At 38.4% G+C, this 23910-nt stretch overlaps 1 protein-coding gene and 1 pseudogene across 3 annotated transcripts in view; one reads left to right on the top strand and one right to left on the bottom strand.

The window, feature by feature from the left end:
* Positions 1 to 23910, top strand: part of NUDT9 (nudix hydrolase 9) — a 176258-nt gene that overhangs the window by 129362 nt on the left and 22986 nt on the right. For all 3 annotated transcript variants that reach the window (XM_077142895.1, XM_077142896.1, XM_077142894.1), the window contains 2 exons: positions 5290 to 5385; positions 12093 to 12179. In XM_077142895.1, coding sequence (XP_076999010.1) covers positions 5290 to 5385; positions 12093 to 12179 — 183 coding nt within the window. The remainder of the gene's footprint in view (positions 1 to 5289; positions 5386 to 12092; positions 12180 to 23910) is intronic.
* LOC143667936 (cytochrome b-c1 complex subunit 7 pseudogene) lies at positions 17827 to 18064 on the bottom strand (annotated as a pseudogene).

Genomic DNA, 23910 nt, shown 5'->3' with positions numbered 1-23910 from the left:
TGGGGTTAGCTGTTCTTTCTCTACTTCTTCCAAGTGGACAGTTTATTCCTTGATTTTTGCCCTGTCTTCTTTTTTGATATAGGCATTTAGGGCAATAAATTTCCCTTGTAGTGCTGCCTTTGCTGCATCCCATAAGTTTTGATATGTTGTGTTTTCATTTTTATTTGCCTCGAGATATTTACTGATTTCTGTTGTAATATCTTCCTTGACCCACTGGTTGCTTCAGAGTATGTTGTTGAGCCTCCACATATTTGTGAATTTCCTGGCACTCTGCCTATTGATTTCCAACCTCATTCGTTTATGATCTGAGAAAATGTTTTGTATGATTTCAGTCTTTTTAAATTCATTGAGACTTGCTTTGTGACCCAGCGTATGGTCTATCCTTGAGAATGGTCCATGAGCACTTGAGAAAAAGATGTATCCTGCTATTGTGGGGTGTAATGTTCTGTAAATGTCTGTTAAGTCTAGCTCATTTATTGTATTATTCAAATTCTCTGTTTCTTTATTGATCCTCTGTCTAGATGTTCTGTCCATTGATAAGAGTGGAGAATTGAAGTCTCCAACTATTATGGTAGATATGTCTATTTCTCTTTTCAGTGTTTGCCTCATGTATTTTGGAACATCTGGCTCGGTGCATAAATATTTATGATTGTTATGTCTTCTTGCTGAATAGTTCCTTTTATTAACACATAGCCCTTCTTTGTCTCTTTTAACTGTTTTACATTTGAAGTCTAATTTTTTGGATATTGGTATAGCTATTCCTGCTCTTTTCTGATTGTTATTTGCATGAAATATCTTTTCCCAACCTTTCACTTTGAACCTATGGTTATCCTTGGGTCTAAGATGTGTTTCCTGTAGACAGCATATAGATGGGTCCTGTTTTTTTAACCCATTCTGCCAGTCTGTGTCTTTTGATTGGGGAGTTTAATCCATTAATTATTTATTGTTACTACTTTCTTCTTTGCCATTTGGATTTTATATGTCATATTTAATTTCCCTTATTTTTACCTTTACTCATGGTCTTAATTTCTACACACTTCTCCACACCTCTCTCTTCTGTCTTTTTGTATCTGTCTCTAGTGCTCCCTTTAGTATTTCTTACAGAGTTGGTCTCTTGGTCACACATTTTCTCTTTGATTTTTTGTTTGAAAATGTTTTAATTTCTCCCTCATTTTTGAAGGACAATTTTGCTGGATATAGAATTCTTGATTAGCAGTTTTTCTCTTTCAGTAATTTAAATTTATCATCCCACTGTTTTCTCGCCTCCATGGTTTCTGCTCAGAAATCTATGCATAGTCTTATTGGGCTTTCCTTGCATGTGATGGGTTACTTTTTTCTTGCTGCTTTCAAGATTCTCTCTCTTTGACCTCTGACATTTCGATTAATAAGTGTCTTGGAGTACATCTGTGTTAGTTAGATTCAGTTGTCAACTTGGCCAGGTGAGCATACCTAGTTTTGTTGCTACAGACATAAGTCAATGGTACGTGAACCTCATCTGTTGCTAATTACATCTGCAGTCGGCTAGGAGGCGTGTCTGCTGCAATGAGTGATGTTTGACTTAATTGGCTGGTGCTTAAATGAGAGAGCGCAACGCATCACAGCCTAAGCAGTTTGGCATTCCTCATCTCAGCACTCCCAGCTCAGCCCAGGTCTTTGGAGATGCAGAAAGAAGTCACCCCGGGGAAAGTTGTTGGAACCCAGGGGCCTGGAGAGAAGACCAGCAGAGACCATCCTGTGCCTTCCACATAAGAAAGAATCTCAGTGGAAAGTTCGCTGCCTTTTCCTCTGAAGAGGAAACAAAATAACAAATAACAAAATTAACATATTATTAATGAAATAAATCCTCTTTTATTAAAAGCCAATCCGTCACTGTTGTGTTGCATTCTGGCAGCTGGCAAACAAGAACAACATCTATTTGGATCTGTTCTCTTTGGGTTACTCTGCACTTCTTGGATCTGTAATTTTAAGTCTCATAAGAGTTGGGAAATTTTCCATGATAATTTCCTCCATTAATTTTTCTCCTCCTTTTCCCTTCTCTTTTCCTTCTGGGACACCCACAACACGTATATTCGTGTGTTTCATATTGTCATTCAATTCCCTGAATCCCTGTTCATATTTTCCCCTATATTTTCTTTTGCTTGTCAGATTTCAGATGTTCTGTCCTCCAGTGCACTAATCCTATCTTCTGCCTCTCGAAATCTACCATAGTAGGGTTCCATTGTTTTTTCCATCTCTTCTGCTGTGCCTTTCATTCCCCTAAGTTCTGTGATTTTTTTCAGACTTTCCATTTCTTCTTTTTGTTTATTCCTTTCCTTCTTTATATCCTCCCTCAATTCATTGATTTGTTTTTTGATGAGATTTTCCATGCCTGTTCGTACATTCTGAGTTAATTGTTTCAACTCCTGTATCTCTTTTGAATTGTTGGTTTGTTCCTTTGACTGGGCCATATCTTCAATTTTCCTAGTGATTTGTTATTTTTTGCTGGCACCTAGGCATTTAATTACCTTAATTAGTTTATTATGGAGATTGTTTTCATTTCTTTTACCTAGGGTTTTCTTGCTGAATGAATTTATTGTCTGTCTGTTCTTTGACATTCAGTTCAGTTTTTTCTGGAGCACTAGCTTGGGTTTTGTTTAATAGGGGAGAATTTTTCAGTTCTTGTGTTCTTCTTCCTCCCCCACCCCTTGGGAGGGTCTACTTAGATATTATAGACCCCAGCCAGATTTTCCCAGACCAAACTGGACTCCTGTCAGGAGGAAAGAGTCACCTGCATCAGTTTTCCCTGAGTGTGAGATGCAGCAGGTTGAAAGATTTTCCTTTGAAGTCTCTGGAGTCTGTTTTTCTTATTCTGCCCAGTATGTGGTGCTTGTCTGCCTCCAGGTTCCACCAGCATAAGATGATGCAGTACCTTTAACTTTGGCATACTCTCCCTGCTGGGGGCATGGTGGGGACAGAGGAGAGATTGTAGGCTGGTTTTAATGGCTTCAAATTACCAAGCCCTGGGGTTTGAATTCCTTAAGGGAGGGATTCCACCTGAGTTGGTCTTCACCCCTCCCCTGGGGAAGGCACAAGCTCCATACAAGCCCTGAAACGAGCTTGTTTCTGCCCATGCCTGGGGCAATTGCAGCCTGAGAAGCCCAGCGGCTGTATCTAAAGGCAATCAAGCCTTTGTAGAAACACAGCCTCAAAAACCTCTGTTTCTTTTTCTTTTTCCATCAGCCCTGCCCCCTTGGTGCTGCGGCAAAAATGAACGACCTCCGTTTTGACCAAGTTCACCTGAGCTGGGTACCTATTTTTAGTTGTCAGAATTTGTTAATTAATTCCACAATTGGCGTTTGGTTGTGCTCAGCCCCTGCTGCTTGTTTGTCTCTTTCCTTTCCCCTCTGGGACGCAGCCTGTGGGGGTGGGGTACCTGCTACTGTGGCTTGGAGAACTCATGTTTCTGCAGGGGCTCACAGTCGATCCAGCTGGTCCAGGCTGGGTATGCTGTGTGTCCAGTCACTGATGTGGTCCCAGGAGCTGTTCTGTACTGTTCTTGGTTATTTAGTAGGTGTTCTGGAGGATGAACTAAATTGTGCACCTTCCTAAGCTGCCATCTTGGCACCTCCTCCCGGGTTCATGCTTTTTTAAGAAATGGTTAATTCCTAGAGTTCTGAAAGCATCCTAACTCTGGGTTTATAATTTCATGTGTTTTACCATTTGTTCTAGTTTGCTAGCTGCCGGAATGCAATATACCAGAAACGGAATGGCTTTTTAAAAGGGCAATTTAATAAGTTGCTAGTTTATAGTTCTAAGGCCGAGAAAATACCCAATTAAAAGAAGTCTATAGAAATGTCCAATCAGAGGCATCCAGGGAAAGATACCTTGGTTCAAGAAGGCCAATGAAGTTCAGGGTTTCTCTCTCAAGTGAGAAGGCACATGGCGAATACAGTCAGGGCTTCTCTCTTGGCTGAAAGGGCACGTGATGAATATGGCGTCATCTGCTAACTTTCTCTCCTGGCTTCCAGTTTCATGAAGCTCCTCGGGAGGCGTTTTCCTTCTTCATCTCCAAAGGTCACTGGCCTGGTCACTGGACTCTCTGCTTCGTGGTGCTGCAGCATTCTCTGCTCTCTCTGAATCTCTTATCTCCAAAACATTTCCTCTTTTATAGGACTCCAATAAACCAATCAAGACCTACCCAAATGGGTGGAGACATGTCGTCCCCTAATCCAGTTTAACAACCATTTTTGACTAAATCACATCATCCAGGGAGATGATCTGATTACAGTTTCAAACATACGGTATCAAATAGAGATTATTCTACCTTTATGAAATGATATTTTGATTAAAACATGGCTTTTCTAGGGGGCATATTTCCTTTCAAGCCAGCACACCAGTTAATTATTTTTATTTGGTGTGTTAGATGGCAGATTGGCTAGAAGTCTTGAGAGAATGTCTCGATCATCCAAATTGGAAATTATCCCCCAAAGCGACCACGAATGTTTGTATGTTCACTTACTACAATTAGAGTAAGAAAAAAATCCAAACCTGTGGTAGAGACTTTCTTGCCTGTTCTACACAGTTATCTGGTGCTACACAACTCTTTATTTATGTCAGTGCAATATGTCAGTGATTTCATAGTGGTGAGGAATGTATTGTATGATATACAGTTTTAATGAATTTTTGAGTCAGGTTATAAATGTAGTAAAGTATGCATTTAAGTGTGCAGGAACAGCTCAGTAAATTTTTTCATTTGTATAACTACCATCCAGATCAAAATATCTATTTTTAATCCATACCATATATATTATGCCGTTTCCAGGGAATTCACAGTTTGTTGGGTTGACCGATAGAAATGTTAATCAGTGTACACTTGAAGAAATTATAATGGTTTGAATCAGTAGAAATATGTGTGTATCAGAAGGAATCTCATTTTTGATACTACACAGGAACACATAATAACCATGTTGTACCCACAGCCAATTCCTTCTTGCTAAGAGTAATGTAAATTTTTAAAAAATAGTGTGTATGTGGAGTACCACATCTTCTGCCAATAATCCTTCCTGGAGAAATTATTAAGTCTATAATAATATACGTCCTTGGAAAGTATAAAATGTTTTGGTTAAAAGTTTTTCTTTTTCCTTAGAAATTGTTTTAAAGGAGTAAGTGGATTTGTAAATGACAGCTAACTCTTACAAAAAATTGCTGATTCAGGGATACTGCTTATTATAAATAAAAGATTGACTAGCACTAAGCTATTGCTAGTATTGATTCATTATTTGTTGTTTTGCCTTGGTATTCTCATTACAGTGAAAGTAACTTTTCCCCAAAGTTTAATGAAAAGGATGGATATGTTCAGAGAAAAAGCCAGAATGGCCTATATGAAATTGAAAATGGAAGACCTAGGTAGGTACTGTGAATGGAACATCTTACAGTAATGAGTCTTGAAAAGGTAGAAAAGATAATTAGCATTTATTGAGGGTTTATATGTGCCAGACATCATAGAAAAGAATTTATCTTCATAATAACATGGGTGGATGTTTTACATATGTTAGATAAAATTTAATGTGAACATGAGAAAAACTTAGATCACTTTTGACTAAAGAGAGGGTTTGGTTTGTCTGTTGTTTTTTTTTTTTACATAATAAGTAATGTTTATTGAGTGTAAAGTGATGTTTTATATGGATTTATGTAGTACTCAGAGAAAAGCTATAAGTGGTATTGTAATCCCAAGTTACACATAAGGAAAATGAAAAACAGTGTGGTTAGGTTCTTGTTCGGTGTTACATAGCTTGTAATTAGAATTAGTAGTTGATTTGAATCCAACAGATCTGATTCGGGAAACCATATTTCTGATTTTTATATACTCATTTCAGTAATTGTGTTATTATATTTTTAAGCAGTTTCATTCACACACCAGTCTATCCAGAGTGTACAATTAGTGTTATCAGTAGAATCACAGAGTTGTACATTCATCACCGAAGTCAATTTGAGAACATTTGCATTGCTCCAAAAAGGAAAACCCCATACCCTTATACCCAGCTGTTATGGGCACTTAGCATCAATGTGATACCTTCGCTATGACTGATGAAAGAATATTACAATATTACTGTTAACTATAGTTCATAGTTTACATTAGTGCTATTTTTTTTCTCATGAACCGCCCTATTATTAATTCCTTGTGATAGTGACATACATTTATTCTGGTTCATGGAATGACATTCTTATACTTGTACTATTAACCACAGTCATCATCCACACTGCTTATTTATTTTTTTATTGATATATATTCACATACCATGTAACATCCAAACTGTACAATCAGTGGCTCATAATATCATCATATAGCTCTGCATTTATCATCACGATTGACTTTTTTGTGAAAAATAGCATATATACAAAAAAGCAATAAATTTCGAAGCACAGCACAATTAGTTATAGAACAGATTTCAGAGTTTGGTATGGGTTACAATTCCACTATTTTAACTTTTTACTTCTAGCTACTCTAAGATACTGAGACTAAAAGAAATATCAGTATAATGATTCAGCAGTCATACTCGTTTGTTAAACCCTACCCTCTTGGTATAACTCCACTATTACCTCTGATCTTTTTCCTACTTTAGGACTATTTGGGCTATTCCCATTCTAACTTTTCATGTTGAAAGGGCTGTCAATAATATGGGATGGGGGATGGAACTAGTTGATGTTATGAAATGGCTGGCTCCTCTGTATTTCGCTACTTATCTGGTCCTGGAACCCATCTAGAGGTTGCAGGTTTCTGGGAAGTTGTCCTAGTGCATAGAACCTTTGTAAAATCTTATATAATGCCCTAGGTGTTTAGGATTGGCAGGAATGATTTTGCTTGCGATTTGTCAAGCTATGATAGGTAGCAATGTCTGACTGAAGTTTGTGAAATAGTGACCTTCAGAGTAGCCTCTTAACTCTATTTGAACTCTCTCAGCCACTTACACCTTATTTGTTATATTTCTTTCCCCCGTTGTGGTCAGAATCACATTGTTGATCGCACAATACCAGGGCCAGACTCATCCCAGAGAGTGATCTCCCACACCACTAGGGAGTCTTTGACCCCTGGATGTCATGTCCCATGTAGCAGGGAGGGCAATGGTTTCACTTGCAGAGTTGGACTTAGAGGGAGCAAGGCCACAGCAGAGTAACAAAAAGGGTCCTGGGAAGTAACTCTTAGGCATGCCTATAGGTAGGGTAAGCTGCTATATACGCTATATGCATAAGCTTATCTCTAAATCAAGGGCTTGGCCTGTTGATTTGGGTGTCCCTAGTGTTTGAGACAGTATCAGGGGTTTCCCCAGTGGTAAAGTTTAATAGTTCCATATTTTTTCCCCCATCCCTCAAGGGATTTTGCGAATACTTTTTGATTATCTGGTGAACACATTCTGAGATTTATCCAGGCGTTACATTAAGTTATATAGGATTAAAGACCCTCATTCTTATTCTGGGCTCCTGTGGGTGGATGTTTTTAGTTCCATTTTACAGATAAGGAGAGAGTGTGTAGTCAATTTACATACAGTTTGTAATTGACAGAAGCAAGAATTGAATGAATCTTTCTGTAACTCCACCTTGAAGGTACATATAATTAATTCAGTAATTTAACAGAGAAAGAACTAAAGTTTATGTTCAGTAGTTCATTTATTAAATCAGATAATATTTTAAATAATTTATCTCAACATGTAAGAATAAAAATTTTAAAAACTATAATTTATCTTCAAGATTCTTGTACTTTCAGAAATGATTTTTTATAAAGTTTCAAAATTTTCCATTTTCCTTAAGGAGATATTGTAAAAGTTAGGAAGAAGCGTAAAAATTAGCATGCTCCAAATAAAAGAAGGATCATAGATTTGCAATCATGATAATCACCTTATAAAAATGTTACAAGTTGTATTCTTGTAGGTCAAGAAAATGATAGTGGTCCCCCACCCCAACCACATCCTTTAGTTTTGCTGCATTCTTTCTTTGGTCATAATAAATTTGTCCTCTATATCCTCTGTTATTGAGTAGTTTCAAGTCAAATTCTCTTTGCAGTTGACTTAGTCCCTACTTTCTTTCCTGGGTAAGAGATCTTAAAAGGTATACATGCATTATATGTGCATCATATAAAAATACACACAGTAAAGCTGAGGTATTTAAAATGTTAATCAAGACTCTGACTAACAAAAACCAACTTTCACTTGACTGAGTAAAAAAAGTGAAACTTAATTTTGGGGCTATAGGGCTGTGTCAAATTGCCGAAAGTAGAAATGCAGCTGAGATTAGGAAAGGATGGAACTGTAAATCCAGCAGGACTATTGTTTTAGTTTGCTAGCTGCCAGAATGCAATATACCAGAGATGGAATGGCTTTTAACAAGAGGTAATTTAATGAGTTGCTAGTTTACAGTTCTAAGGCCGAGAAAATGTCCCAATTAAAACAAGTCTATAGAAATGTCCAATCAGAGGCATCCAGGGAAAGATACCTTGGTTCAAGATGGCCGATGAAGTTCAGGGTTTCTCTCTCAAGTGAGAAGGCACATGGCGAACACAGTCAGGGCTTCTCTCTCAGCTGGAAGGGCAAATGGCGACCACGGCGTCATCTGCTAGCTTTCTCTCCTGGCTTCCTGTTTCATGAAGCTCCCCGGGAGGCAGCTTCCTTCTTCATCTCCGAAGGTTGCTGGCTGGTGGACTCTCTGCTTGTAGTGTTGCTCTCTCTGAATCTCTCTGAATCCCTCATTCTCCAAAATGTTTCCTCTTTTGTAGGACTTCAGAAACTAATCAAAACCCACTCAAATGAGTGGAGACATGTCATCCCGTAATCCAGTTTAACAACTATTCTTAACTAAATCACATCAACCAGGGAGATGATCTCATTACAGTTTCAAATATACAGTATTGAATAGGGATTATTCTACCATTATGAAATGGGATTTATATTAAAACATGACTTTTCTTAGGGAGCATACTTCCTTTCAAACCAGCACAACTAATCTCTCTGCCTCATCTCTGTTTTTCTCTATAAGTCAGCTTTGTTTTTCTCACCCTGTAAGCAACTTTCTTGGTTCTCAGGTTATAGGATAGTCTCTATGTCTGTTCCACAGCTCCTAGTTTACAAGTTACAGGTTTGGTCATCTGTAAAACTAACATCGGCTTTGATCATGCAGGTTTAGGGATATGGAATTATATGGAATGAAGCATAGTTGCTGGCTACCCTGCCCCTCCTCGTGTGGATTTGAAAAGTAGAATTATTGTTTGTTGGCTGGGCAGTTGATTTATTTTCAAGTCTTGCTGAAAAATTCCTGAATCTGGTACCAAGCCATATGAAAATTCATATCTTAAATTTTAATAATAGTCCCAGGGAAGAACAGAATAAAAAAGATGGCTGAAATGGACATTTTGACAAGTTTTTATTTCACAAAAGTAAGAAGGAGCCCTTTATTAGGTAAATGTATTTAGGATTGTTATGTTCTCTTGGTGAATTGAAGCCTTTATCATTATGAAAAAATCTTTTTATCCCTGGCAATATTCTTTCCTCTAAAAGAATAGACTTTCTGTGATATTAATACAGGCAGTCTGGCTTTCTTATAAAGTTTTTTGTTGTTGTTGAAGAGGTTGCATGAAATATAGAGTTTCTGTATACCACCTGTTAACATCTTGTGTTAGTGTGGTGCTGTGGTAGTTAGATTCGTTTGTCAACTTGGCCAGGTGAAATACCTAGTTCTGATGGTGTGGACATGAGCCAATGGTACGTGAACCTCATCTGTTGCTGATTACATCTGCAGTCGGCTAGGAGGCGTGCCTGCTGTAATGAATGATGTTTGATTTAATTGGCTGGTGCTTAAATGAGAGAGTTCAACATAGCACAGCCTAAGCAGCTCAGCATATCTCATCTCAGCACTCGCAGCTCAGTCTAAGCCTTTGGAGATGCAGAAAGAAATCACCCCAGAGAAAGTTGTTGGAACCCAGAGGCCTGGAGAGAAGGCCAGCAGAGATCACCCTGTGCCTTCCCACATAAGAAAGAACCTCAGATGAAAGTTAGCTGCCTTTCCTCTGAAGAACTAATGAAATAAATCCCCTTTTATTAAAAGCCAGTCTGTCTCTGGTGTGTTGCATTCCAGCAAACTAGAACAGGTACATTTGTTGCGGTGGATGAAAGAACATCTCTGCTCCATTTTCCCAGTTGAGGAAATCCACCAGAAGCTGTTTGGGTTCCACTTCCGTGACCCACAGCTGGGAAATTCTCTCAAGACAGTGTAGGTACGGCTCACATGATTTGTTTCCCATCTCCCAGGCATACTGCCCTTTGTTACCTGATGACCATAATCTTGAAAACCATTGCTTCATATGTTTAGTCCTTTTTTTTTTAAGGGCAAATCTGGTCTCTGTCACTTGATCTTGGCAAGAAACAGATATGTCTCTGACTTTTTTAACTTCATTTTATAGGTGAGAATTCTGTGACCTAAAGAGGCAATTTAGCTTGTACATAGGAAACTTGTGTTCACATCTGGGCTGACTGACATCAGACACCAGAGCCTCTTTTAATAATCACTATACCCTACTCCTAAGCTCCACATACTCTCTCTATATGAGCTTATTCCAGCCCTTAAAATAGGCATTGTTATTCCTTTGTTCATTTATTAAATATTTATTGAAGGCCTGTTATGTACCAAGTCTATTCTAGGTGCTAGGGTGAGAAAAATTGACAAAAATTCCCTGCCCTCTTAGAGTTCACATTCCAGTGTGAGGAAAGAGAAGATTCATTAGATAATGAGTAAATAATATAACATGTTAAACAGAAATATTATAAGGACAGAAATCAACTAGGAAAGTGGGAGGGGGGAAGTGAGTGTGTGCATGTGTGTGTATGTTTAGTGAAAGGGGGTGCCAATTCAGATAGAGAGCTCATGAAAAGTTTCACTGGAAAAGGTGAAAATTTCATGAAAACATGAAGAAGTGAAACCGAAAGAGAGGAGGCATCCAATGTTTTATAGTAGAAATAGTAACCATTGCCATAGAGAAACATTTTCCATGATCTAGGCCCTATGGGTGGTGTTTTACTTGTATTATCTTCACTAAAAACCAATTGAGGATATTGCTTTTTCTAAAATGGAAATATACTCGTTGAGTTTTTTAAATTATAAAAATAACACATGCTGGCTATAAAATAAAAATGAAGCAGTGCAGAAATATATGTAACACAAAGTAAAGATTTCCTTCTAATTATCCTCTTCTATTTCCTCTGCTAGGGATAACCTTCATTAACAGTTGGTGCAGTTTTTTTGTTTTTTTTTATTGCGTGGGCAGGCACTGGGAATTGAAACCGGGTCACCGGCATGGCAGGTGAAAACTCTGCCTGCTGAGCCACCGTGGCCTGCCCTTGGTGCATCTTTTTATGCATTTATAAACATATATTATATCTATAAATATAAAATGGAAAAAGTAAGTGGGAGGACAAATGATATAGTATTAAATAGGTAAGAATACACCCTAGGGCATTTTACTGGTACATAATGCAAGATGAACACTTGAGGAATTTTGACTGGAATAATATTGCTCAGACACATGTGCTGATATGTTTATCTGGCAGACTTTTTAGCGCTGGATTAATGTATTAGGTTAACTATTAAGTTGGCATTTTTATAAATTTGCTTTCTTTCAAAAACTATTTCAGTAGGGAGGATTCTAGTAGAGTAGGAGAAGAGGATGATGAAAAGTCAAAAGAAGTATGGTTATCCTGAAAGATAAGTTGTTAGAGTGTGGAGATAGATGATTAGTTGCAAAGCTTTTCCTCCTTCCAGGTTTGTGAGCCACTGGTGTTGAATTTAGAAGTATAGGTGAAAACTGCTAAAGATTTTTGTATTGTAGAACAGCTTTGAAATTGAGATCCTTCTTGTAGATCAAGCCCAAAGAATAAGATAGGCAGAAAAGAAAATAACAGAAGGAAGTATATTATTTCAGTGTCAGGTGTGTGATTGTGCCACTGGATTTGTGAGATATTATTTCCCCTGACTGCTTTTACTGCCTTCTTTTGGGCATTATCAATTTGGGTTAAAAAAAAATGTGCACCTTCAATTAATTTTATGTTTCTCATCCCCTACCACCACCCCAGAAATCCTGCAGGACGGACAGGATTGATTGGCCGGGGGCTTTTGGGGCGATGGGGCCCAAATCATGCTGCAGATCCCATCATAACCAGGTAAGAATCAAATAAAATATTTTGGTAGCAAAGAAAAATACAGATTTTAGCCATATGTATGGCTGTAGCTATACACATACTCATGTACACATCCATGTCCTCATATATTTATTTTGAAGGGCATTTATGTAAAATTATAGTGATGTAAGTGTAAAGCTGTAGTTTTATTTTGTATATGTAGATTAAGCATGAACTAGATGAAATTTACTAGATATTTATTAAGCATCTATTTGCTCTCAGCATTGAATAAGAACTTTTCAGGATATTAAGAAAGTATAAGGCTTTTCCGCCCGCTTTTCCCCCACCTGTAGTGCCTCTCTGGCTGCTCGGAGCTCTCTCCGACTTCTGAGCTCCTGCAAGGCCAGGGCTGCCGCTGCTGTCTCCCTCCATCTACTATCATGATCATCTACCAGGACCTCATCAGTCATGATGAGATATTCTTCAACATTTACAAGATCTGAAAGATCACCTATGGGCTGTGCCTGGAGACGGAGGGAAAAATCGTCAGTAGGACACAGGGTGGCATTGATGATGCACTCATTGGTGAAAATGCCTTTGCTGAAGGCCCAGAGGGTAAAGGTATGGAAAGCACAGTCATCAATGGTGTTGATATTGTCATGAGCCATCACTTGCAGGAAACCAGCTTCACAGAAGAAGCTTACAAGAAGTACATAAAAAATTACATGAAATCAATCAAAGGCAAACTTAAGAGCAGAGACCAGGAAGAGTAAAATCTTTTATGACAGGGGGTCCAAAACAAATCAAGCACATCCTTGCTAATTTCAGAAACCACCAGTTTCTATATTGGTGAAAACATGAATCCAGATAGTATAGTTGCTCTCCTGAACTACCGTGAGGATGGTGTGACCCTATATATGATTTTCTTTTAAGGGTGGTTTAGAAATGGAGAAATGTTAATAAACTTGGCAGTTCCTTGGATCTATCACCTGTCATCATAATTGACTGCTGCTTTTCATCCACACAATACCAGGACTTAGGCAGATGGACTGATGTCATCTTGAACTCATTTATTTTGACCTTGATTTATTTAGAGCTGAGGCATTGTTTTTAAGAAAAACATGCCATGTAGGTTGTCTAAAAATAAAAATGCATTTAAACTCATTTGAGAGAATGCCTCTTAGTTTAATATATTTCAGCTAAATTCATCCTGCAGTGTTCTTGGAGAAGCTAGGACCTGCTTGTAGATAACTACTATGCAGCATAAGACTGTCTTCAGATAATGTCTATAGTTAACCTGCTTCTGGGACTGGAATATAAAAACAAGAACCAAAAGTCTTAATTCTGAGTTGAAGGAAGAAGACTGTTCATGGCAGTGCCAGCATTTGAAGTGGATCTTTCTACATTTCATCATCTATGAACAGAATTAGTTCACTCTGGAAGAGTTTTACTGAAAGAATAAAGAGAATGTAATACAGAAAAAAAAAATGAAAGTATAGGAATCCTAAGTTTTGACTTCCTGTCATTGAAAATCTGACTTCATTTGTAATATAGAAAATATGAAATAAGAAAATATCTCAAACATGATCAAGTAACTAGGGTGACACAGGATGCCTTAGAATTTGGTCATGGGTCATGATGATGGTAAACAGGAGCACCCAAGTAAGATATTATAAAGGAAACAGACTTTCAGCAGAATGTGAATCTTATGATTTCTTTTATTTCTTCAGGGTCTGTTGGTAACGACCCTCCTCTCATTTCTGATTTTGCTTATTTGCATCCTCTGTCTTTTTTTCTTTGTCCACCTTGCTAGTGTTCTATTGATTTTATTGATTTTCTTAAAGAACAACTTTTTGGTTTTATTGTTCTTTTGTTCTCCCATTCATTTAACTCTGCTTTATTCTTTCTTATTTCTCTTCTATTTGCTCTGGGATTAGTTTTCTGTGCTTTCTCAAGTTCCTCCAGGTGAGCAGTTAAGTCCTTGATTTTTGCTCTTTCTTCTTTTTTAATATAGGCATTTAGGGCAATAAATTTCCTCTCAACACAGCCTTTGCTGCATCTTATAAGTACTGATATGTTGTATTCTCATTTTTATTTGTCTCCGGAGAGCTACTGATTTGTCTCGCAATTTCTTCTTTGACCCACTGGTTGTTTAAGAGCATGTTATTTAATCTCCATGTATTTGTGAATGTTTTCATTCTTTGGTGGTTACTGATTTCCAGCTTGATTCCATTGTGATCAAAAAAAATGCTTTGAATAATTCCAGTGTTTTTAACTTTATAAAGACATGTTTTGTGGCCCAACATGTGATCTATTCTGGAAAATGATCCATAAGCACTAGAAAAAAATGTATATCGTGGTGTTTTGGGGTGTAATGACCTATAAATATCTGTTAGGTCTAATTCGTTTATTAAATAGTTTAAGTTCTCTAGTTCCTTGATCCTCTGTCTAGTTGTTTTATCTATAGAGGAGAGTGGTGTATTGGAGTCTCCTACTATTATTGTTAAACATCTATCACTCCCTTCAGTTTTGCCAATGTCTGTCTCATGTACTTTGGAGCTCCTTGGTTGGGAGCATAACCATTTATGATTCTTATGTCTTCTTGGTGAATTGTCCCTATAATTAATATATAGTGTCCTTCTTTGTCTCTTATGATGTCTTTACATTTAAAGTATTTTGTCTGTATTAGTATAGCTACTGCTTTCTTTTGGTTACAGCTTACTTGGAACATCTTTTTGCATTCTTTCATTTTCTATCTATTTGTATCCCTGTGTCTGAGTTGAGTCTCTTGTAAGCAGCATATAGCTAGATTGTATTTCTTAATCCATTCTGCCAATCTGTATCTTTTAATTGGTAAGTTTAGTCCATTACTTCAAAGTAAAGGCATTTCTTGAATCCACCATCTTATCCTTTGGATTTTATTTGTCAGATCTGTATATTCTTTTCCCTCTTTCTCCTTTTATCCTTTAAGTTACTCTTCCTGGTACTCTTCAATTCTGTGCCATCCTCCAGGTCTCAGTCTCCTGTGTTTTTTTTTTCAGCTGGCAGAACTCCCTTTAATATTTCTTATAGGGCTGGTCTCTTATTAAATTCTTTCAGCATTTCTTTGTGTGTGAAAATTTTAATCTTACATTTGGTTTTTTAAAATAATTTTTATTGTATAATATAGCTTATATACAAAGCAAAGAAAAAAAAAAGCAGTAGTTTTCAAAGCACTCTTCAACAAGTAGTTACAGGACAGATCCCAGAGTTATCATGGGCTACCATACCATCATCTCAGATTTTTCCTTGTAGCTGCTCCAGAACATTGGATGCTAGAAGGAATAAATATTTTTTATCATCACAATTGACTTAAAAAAATTTTTTGTGTGTGTGAAAAATAACATATATACAAAAAAGATATAAATTTCAAAGCACAACAATTAGTTGTAGTTGTGCTTTGACACAGTTTTCAGAGTTTGGTATTGGTTATAATGCCACTTTTTAGATTTTTATCTCTAACTGCTCTAAGATATTGAAGACTTTTCTAGTTTGCTAGCTGCCGAAATGCTAGAAACAGAATGACTTTTAAAGCTGGGAACTAATTAAATAGCAAGTCCACAGTTCTAAGGTCATGAAAATGTCCCAACTAAAGCAGGATTATAGAAATGTCCAATCTAAGGCAGACAGGGAAAGATACTTTGGTTTAAGAAGGCTGATGATACTCAGAGTTTCTGTTTCAGCTGGAAAGGCACATGGCAAAAGTGGCAGTGTCTGCTAGCTTTCTCTCCAGGATTCTTGTTTTATGAAGCTCCCCTGGGAGTGTTTTCCTTCTTCATCTCCAAAGGTCTCTAGCTGCAAGGGCTATGCTGCTTCTTGTTCTTATGGCTCTTTCTCTCTCTCTTCAAAATGCTTTTTCTTTTAAAGGATTCTAGTCAAGACCCACCTGAATGGGTGGAGTCACTTCTCCCTCTAAACAAAAGTTAATACCCACAATCAGGTGAGTCACATCTCCATGGGAACAATCAAAAAGCTCCCAGCCAGCAGTATTGAATGAGGATTAAAGAACATGGCTTTTCTGGGGTGCACCACCAATTCAAACTGGCACAGAGAATAAAAGAAATATCAATATAATGATTCAGTAATCACACTCATTTGTTATTACCTTCAGGTTTGAAGGACAATTTCACTGGGTACAGAATTCTTTGCTGGAAGTCTTTCTTTTAGAATGTTAAATATATCATACCACTGCCTTATAGCCTCCATTGTGCCAGTTGAGTAGTCCAAACTCAGTTTTAAGTGAGTTCCATTGTATGTAGTAGATTATTTTTCTCTTGCCGCTTTCAAGATTTTCTGCTTCTCTGCAACATTGACAGACTGATTAGTGTGTGTTTTGGGGAAGACCTATTTGAATTTACTCTATTTGAAGTTTGTTGAGCTTCTTTGCTTTGCATATTTATATCCTTTATAAGGGTTGGGAATTCCCCCTATTATATTCTCCACTAAACTTCGTAGCCCTTTACTCTTCTTCTCTCCTTCTGGAACACCGATGATTTTTATATTTGTGAGCTTCGTTTTGCTCATCATTTCCCTGGGATCCAATTAAAATTTTTCCATCTTTTTTTTTTTTTTTTGCCATTTGCTCTTTTGTGTGTTTGAAATCAGTTGCCCTGTCCTCTAGCTCACTTCTTCTTTCTTCTGCCTCTTCAAATCTGCTGTTGTGTGTCTCTAGTATATTTTTTATTTGGTTTGCAGATATCTCTGTGAATCTGGTATTTTTCTATGTATTCTTCTTTATGCTCTTCTAGTGTCTTTTCTGGGGGGGAATAGAAAGGACATTATTTTAATTTATATCAAGGTAATCAAGCTAAAACCTAAAATTCCACTCATATTCAATCCTTTTAATATACCTTATACAATAATTAAAAAAATTTTTATAGTAATAGTGGGCAAGTCACTTGAATGTGGGAAAAATGTATACTTTGTCTTTATGTGTTTATTTTTCTCATGTCTGCTTTTGTTTTCTGATATACACATTAGCACAGGATTACATATGTATGATTGATACATCTCCATATTGGGGCTGTATACATTTTTTTTGTCAGTTAGAATGCAAAATCAAATACTTTGTGGTTGAAGAGGGCTGAACTGGGGTTGGTACCCAATCTTGGCAAACTGGGGAGCGAATCCTTTCTCTTTCTTTTCATTCTATTGAAGACTTATGAAGCTTGAAATCCAGTCTGTTGGACTGCTGTTTACTTCAGATGGAATCAGATAGTGGCTCTAGTTTATTGCTCCATTTCATACCTGCAACTTAGGCCCTTATGGGTCTGACTTCCAAGCATCTTGCTAACATACCAAGGCAATGTAAAGGTGACTACTTGGTATAACGTTATGTTCTTATACTCTTTAGTAAATTGAGGTTATCCAGCAGTGAGAACTGATCTAAGTGTTCTTTCTGAGCCTCCAGGAAGCAATTAAATACTAGCTAAATATAGCTTAGAAGTCTGCAAAGACTTATGACAGATAAGTGAAATCAGTAGTTAAGATTTTTGTAAGGTTTAGAATTAAAAAACTCCCAACAGTTATTATAAATTATATTTGTTTAAATTAATACATTTTAGCCTAAATAGTCTTAAATTGTACATTTTAGGTTTTACCACCTTTATAAAAGTACTTTGGGGACAGCTGCATCATTTCAATTACATTATTATTTCTTTGCCCATTCTTCTCTCTTTTCTTTCCCAAATAACTTCTTTCAGATATGGTTCAAGATAGAATTTATCCTCCTCATATTTTGTCCACTGCTCTTTCGGCAAGATTTGCTGTCTCTTGCTCAGGTCCAGTGCTCTCTTAATGCAAAACACCCTGTCATTATAAAGGTTCTCAGGAAGCCTTCTTATGGCTTCTTTCACATCTTCAGTCTCAGCTATTGTATCATCTTGCATTAACCCCAGTTTATTGAACCCTGCAGCATTGTAATACCATTTTCAAATATCATACAGCCATCCAGCTGGATGCTGCAACAGCAGGCTGCTTGCCAGTTTGACCCCCTTTTCTAATGTCTTCTTGCTTTCCTTTATGTCATTAGCCATCCCATTAATTTTATTTAGTAGAGGTATATGAACATTTTTGATTAGTTGTTCCAAAATCTGTGTCTCCTCCAATGTTTTAATATGATCTTTAGGCTGGCCTATGTCTGTTTTCATCTTGTTATACTTAGTGATCTGCTGCTGCCTACAAGGCATGTAAATGTCTTGATAGAGTTCCTTTGGAAATTGATTTCCTTCAGTAGTCTAAAGTTTTGTATTTGCAGGACGAATGTGGAGCAGGATGTGGAGCCTGGCCAGGGCACAATAGTTTGGTGATGGGTTGCAGCGCAGGTATAGGTTGGGGACTTATGCTGTTTCCTATTGGTGTGGGGTGCGGTACACAGTGTTGTGGAGGTGTGGTGCAGGGTCCATGGGGGTGCGGTGCAGCTCAGGTAGGCCTTGGAGTACAGGAGCAGGTTGTAGCATGGGGTACACAGAGGTAGGGTGTGGCAGGATGTGAACTTGGGGGTGGGGGGCGCTGTGTGGATGCACTGGGGCTGGTGCTCAAGCTGGATGTGGGTGGGCACATGAAACATGGGGGTTGTGGGTATCAGAGTGTGTGGTAGTTGACATAGAAGTCAGGGTACAGGGATGGCAGGGTGTGGGAGTATCCTTGTACAGGAGGAGGTGTCCAGGGTACCTAGGATGTAGATTTGTGAGTGTGGAGGATATGACTGTGCACGTACAGGAGGGTGAGGCCCTGGTGTGCATAGGTCTAGGGGGTGGGATCCCGGTGTGTGCATGTGCAGAGCTCAGGGGCAGCAGGCCAGAGTTGTGCCTGTGTGGACTGGGGGCAGGTTTGCCTGGATGCATAGGTCATTGCTTATCCAGAGCTGCGGGCGTGGTGGAGGTGGGCAAGTGCTTGTACACGGATCTGGGAGTACCATATACTGATGTTCACGTGACTGAGCTCAGGATGGGCGGGTTTGGGGTTGCATGACTATATGGGCTGGGGGCACATGTAGCTAGGGTATGAAAGTGAGACCTGGCAGCCTGGGTGTACAGGTGACCATTTGCAGGGGGCAGTGAAGGAGAGGTGGGGGTTGAGTGGCTGGGCGTGGATGCATGGGTCTCTGGAGGAGTGGGGCAAGACTCTGCACTTGCGGGGGAGAGGTGGGGCAGGCTGGGGCAGACTTACGCATGTGTGGGGCTGGGACATGGGGTGGGGATACATGAGGGTGGAGTGGGGTAGTAGATCAGGATGAGGGTTCTTGGAGCACGGGTGGGGGGGCGGGTGATGGGATTCAGGTGCATGCGGTTGGGGGTGATTTATGTGTTGCTGGGTTGGAGTGTCATGTGAGGGTAGCATTTCAACTATTATGGTAGATGTGTCTATTTCTCTTTTCAGTGTTTTCAGTGTTTGCCACATGTATTTTGGAGCATTCTGGTTCGGTGCATAAATATTTATGATTGTTATGTCTTCGTGCTGAATTGTTCCTTTTATTAGTACATAGTATCCTTCTTTGTCTCTTTTAACTGTTTTACATTTGAAGTCTAATTTGTTGGATATTAGTATAGCTATTCCTGCTCTTTTCTGATTGTTATTTGCATGAAATATCTTTTCCCAACCTTTCACTTTGAACCTATGTTTATCCTTGGGTCTAAGATGTGTTTCCTGTAGACAGCATATAGATGGGTCCTGTTTTTTAACCCGTTCTGCCAGTCTGTGTCTTTTGATTGGGGAGTTTAATCCATTAACATTTAGTGTTCTTACTGTACGGGTAGTACTTTCTTCTACCATTTTGCCTTTTGGATTTTATATGTCATATCTAATTTTTCTTCTTTTTACCTTTACTCATAGTCTTCCTTTCTACACTCTTCTCTATACCTCTCACTTCTGTCTCTTCTTATCCGTCTCTAGTGCTCCCTTTAGTATTTCTTGCAGAGCTGGTCTCTTGGTCACAAATTCTCTCAGTGATTTTTTTGTCTGAAAATGTTTTAATTTCTCCCTCATTTTTGAAGGACAATTTTGCTGGATATAGAATTCTTGGTTGGCAGTTTTACTCTTTTAGTAATTTAAATATATCATCCCACTGCTTTCTTGCCTCCATGGTTTCTGCTGAGAAATCTATGCATAGTCTTACTGGGTTTCCCTAGTATATGATGGGTTGCTTTTCTCTTGTTGCTTTCAAGATTCTCTCTTTCTCTTTGACCTCTGACATTCTGATTAGTAAGTGTCTTGGAGTACGTCTATTTGGATCTATTCTCTTTGGGGTACACTGCACTTCTTGGATCTGTAATTTTAAGTCTTTCATAAGAGTTGGGAAATTTTCAGTGATAATTTCCTCCATTAGTTTTTCTCCTCCTTTTCCCTTCTCTTCTCTTTCTGGGACACCCACAACATGTGTATTCATGTGCTTCATATTGTCATTCAATTTCCTGAGGCCCTGCTCATATTTTTCCATTTTTTCCCCTATAGTTTCTGTTTCTTGTCAGATTTCAGATGTTCCATCCTCCAGTTCACTAATCCTATCTTCTGCCTCTTGAAATCTTCCATTATAGGTTTCCATTGTTTTTTTCATCTCTTCTACTGTGCCTTTCATTCCCATAAGTTCTGTGATTTGTTTTTTCAGACTTTCTATTTCTTCTTTTTGTTCACTCCTTGCCTTCTTTATATCCTCCCTCAATTCATTGATTTGGTTTTTGATGAGGTTTTCCATGTCTGTTCGTATATTCTGAATTAATTGTTTCAGCTCCTGTATGTCATTTGAATTGTTGGTTTGTTCCTCTGACTGGGCCATATCTTCAGTTTTCCTAGTGTGATTTGTTATTTTTTGCTGGCTTGGTTCTGGGGAGTCTAACAGCTGGTCCAGCTGGTCCAGACTGGGGTACACTGTGTGTCCGGTCACTGATGTGGTCCCAGGAGCTGTTCTGTACTGTTTCTGGTTATTTAGTAGTTGTTCTGAAGGACAAACTAAAATGCGCACATTGCTGAGCTGCCATCTTGGCTGCATTCAGCTGTGAGGGTAGGATTTCAAGGAATGTGGGTTGGCTTCTTTCCTTGTCCCTGTCTCCCTGTCCATGCACTCCTGAGGGCTCCAGGCTTCTGTTTCGAAATGGGCAAGGGTCATGTTAGGCTGTTTGCACTAGCTGGGTGGTCTCTGGTTCTCTGCATCTCAGTTCTTCAGCTTTTGCAACCAGGGCCTCCCTATCTGGTGTAGGAGGCCCTCCCAGGTCACTTATACCCTGAAATTGCCATCCCAGTTGCCTTGCTATTGCTTTTCTAGCTGTTCCTTGGAGCAGGGGTGAACTCTACCTATTCTTCCTAGAACCTGGAGAGCTCCCACAGTGTTCTGTAGGAGAGCTATGTAGGCTGTCTTCTATACTGAGGGCAAATTCTGTGTTGGTGAGTTCCTCTTGCCACCACCAGACAGATTGGACCAGATATACATACTCCTGGTATGTGCACACTGTTCCTGGGTCAGGGGTGTTGGGAGCTCAGGCTGGCTTTGTACTGAAGGTTATATGAAGGGACCAGCCAAGGTGGCATGAAATTCTACCACTTTTAAGTAGCCATTTTCCTGATTTGGTGCTTATTCCTATTACTCTAGTACTTTAACTGTTTTATGGAGCATTGGAAAAGTTTTTTCTGCTGGTTCTTACTGATTGTTCAAAGTCCTGAAGCATCACACTCCATCATCTTGATCAGTGTGGGGACAAACTTTTAAAATTTTGATGAAGTCTAATTCATCTATTTTTTTTTGTTTGTTTTTTCTCATGCTTTTGGGGTTATATCTAAGCATCCTTTCTTGCCTGTTCTTTGGGATTATCTATATATACAGTCATGTTGTGTGCAAATAGAGTTGATTTTACTTCTTTCCAATTTGAACGTCTTTTTTTTCCCCCCTCTTTTTCTTGCCTAATTGCTATGGCTAGACCTTCCAGTATAATGCTACATAGCAGTGGTGAAAGCAGGCATCTTTTTCTTCTTTTTGGTCTTGGGGGAAAGCTTTCAGTCTTTCAGCATTAAATATGATATTAGCTGTGAGTTTTTCAGACATGTCTTTTATTGATAAGGAAGTTCTATTTCCTGAAGTTTTTAAGAAAGGGTGTTAGATTTTGTCAGGTGTCTTTTCTACATCCATTGAGATGATCATGTGTGGTTTTTTTCCTTGCAGTCTCTGAATTTGGTGGTTTATATTGACTGATTTTCTTGCACTCTGGGATAAATCTAACTTGATTATGAGATATGAAGTGTTTCAGTTAATAAGCTGCCGGAATGCAATATACCAGAAATGGAATGGTTTTTTAAAAAGGAGAATTTATTAAGTTGCAAGTTTACAATTCTAAGGCCATGAAAATATCCAAATTAAAGGAAGTCAATAAAAATGTCCAATCTAAGGCATCCTGGAAAAGATACCTTGGTTCAAGTAGGTTAATGAATTTTCCGGGTTTCTCTCTCAACTGGAAAGGCACATAGCAGTGTTTGCTAGCTTTCTCTCTAAGCTTCTTCAGTGGCTTCCCCAGGGCTCTGTGTGTTCTGTTGGCTCTCGTATTAGCTAGAGTTCTCTAGAGAAACAAAATCAGCAGGAGATATCTGTAAATATGAAATTTATAAAAGTATCTCATGTAACCGTGGGGATATAGAGTCCAAGGTTTGTTGGGCAGGCTGCAAGCTGGCTGCTCCAATGAAGGTCCTCAACGAATTCTCAGGAAAGGCTGACTGAAGCAGAAAGAGTGACTGTCTCTTCTGAATCTTCCTTAAAAGCCTTCTGGTGATTAGATTAAGCATCACTCATTGCAGAAGACACCCCTTAGCTGATTACAAATGCATTCAGCTGTGGATGCAGCCAACGTGCTCACAATTTAAGTCCATGAAATGTCCTCATAGCAACAGACAGGCCAGAATTTCCCTGCCCAGACAACCAGCCACCACCACCTGGCTAAGTTGACGTGTGAACCTGCCTATGACAACTTGGTTCTGGTGGCTCTAAAGGTTTTACCAAAAATGGTTTCCTCTTAAAGGGCTCTAGTAAGCAACCCTACCTTGAATGGGTGATGAGACATCTCCATGGAAACCATGTAATCAAAAATCACCACCCACACACAGTTGAACAGGTCACATCTCCATGGAAACAATCTGAAAGAGACCACCCAGTAATACTGAATAAGAATTAAAGGCTTTTCTGGGGTACACAATAGATTCAAACCGGCATATGAAATATAATCCTTCTAACATGCTGTTGGATTCAGTTTGCTAGTATTTTGTTGAGAATTTTTACACCTGTATTCGTTGCTCTGTTATTTTCTTTTGTTGTGATGTGTTTATCTGGCTTTGGTATCAGAATATTGCTGGCCTTGTTGAATGTTGAAGTGTTTCCTCTTCAATTTTTAGAAGAGTTTGAGATGGATTGGTGTTAATTCTTCTTTGATTGTTTGGTAGAATTTATACCTCTGTTGAGATTTTCTGTTTATTCTTGAATCAGTTTAGGAAATTTGTATGTTTCTTGGAAATTGTCCATTTAGGTGTTAAATCTATTCTATATGCTTGTTCACTGTAATCTCTATTAAATCTTTTTATCTTTTATGGTTGGTAATAATTTCCCCACTTTCATTTCTGGTTTTACACCTAAGTACCTTTAAAGCTAAGATTCCCCTCCTGTTTCTTTCAAGTACCTTTAGATTCAAAGCAACATTGTATATTACAGAATTTCATAGACTTTCTTATTTAGAATCTTTTGGACAAATGTTAAATTTTTAGG

Source organism: Tamandua tetradactyla, chromosome 24 (assembly GCF_023851605.1).
Source record: "Tamandua tetradactyla isolate mTamTet1 chromosome 24, mTamTet1.pri, whole genome shotgun sequence".
Lineage (NCBI taxonomy): Eukaryota > Metazoa > Chordata > Mammalia > Pilosa > Myrmecophagidae > Tamandua > Tamandua tetradactyla.
Note: the sequence above shows the minus strand (reverse complement) of the source record. Positions and strands in the feature narration are given on the sequence as shown.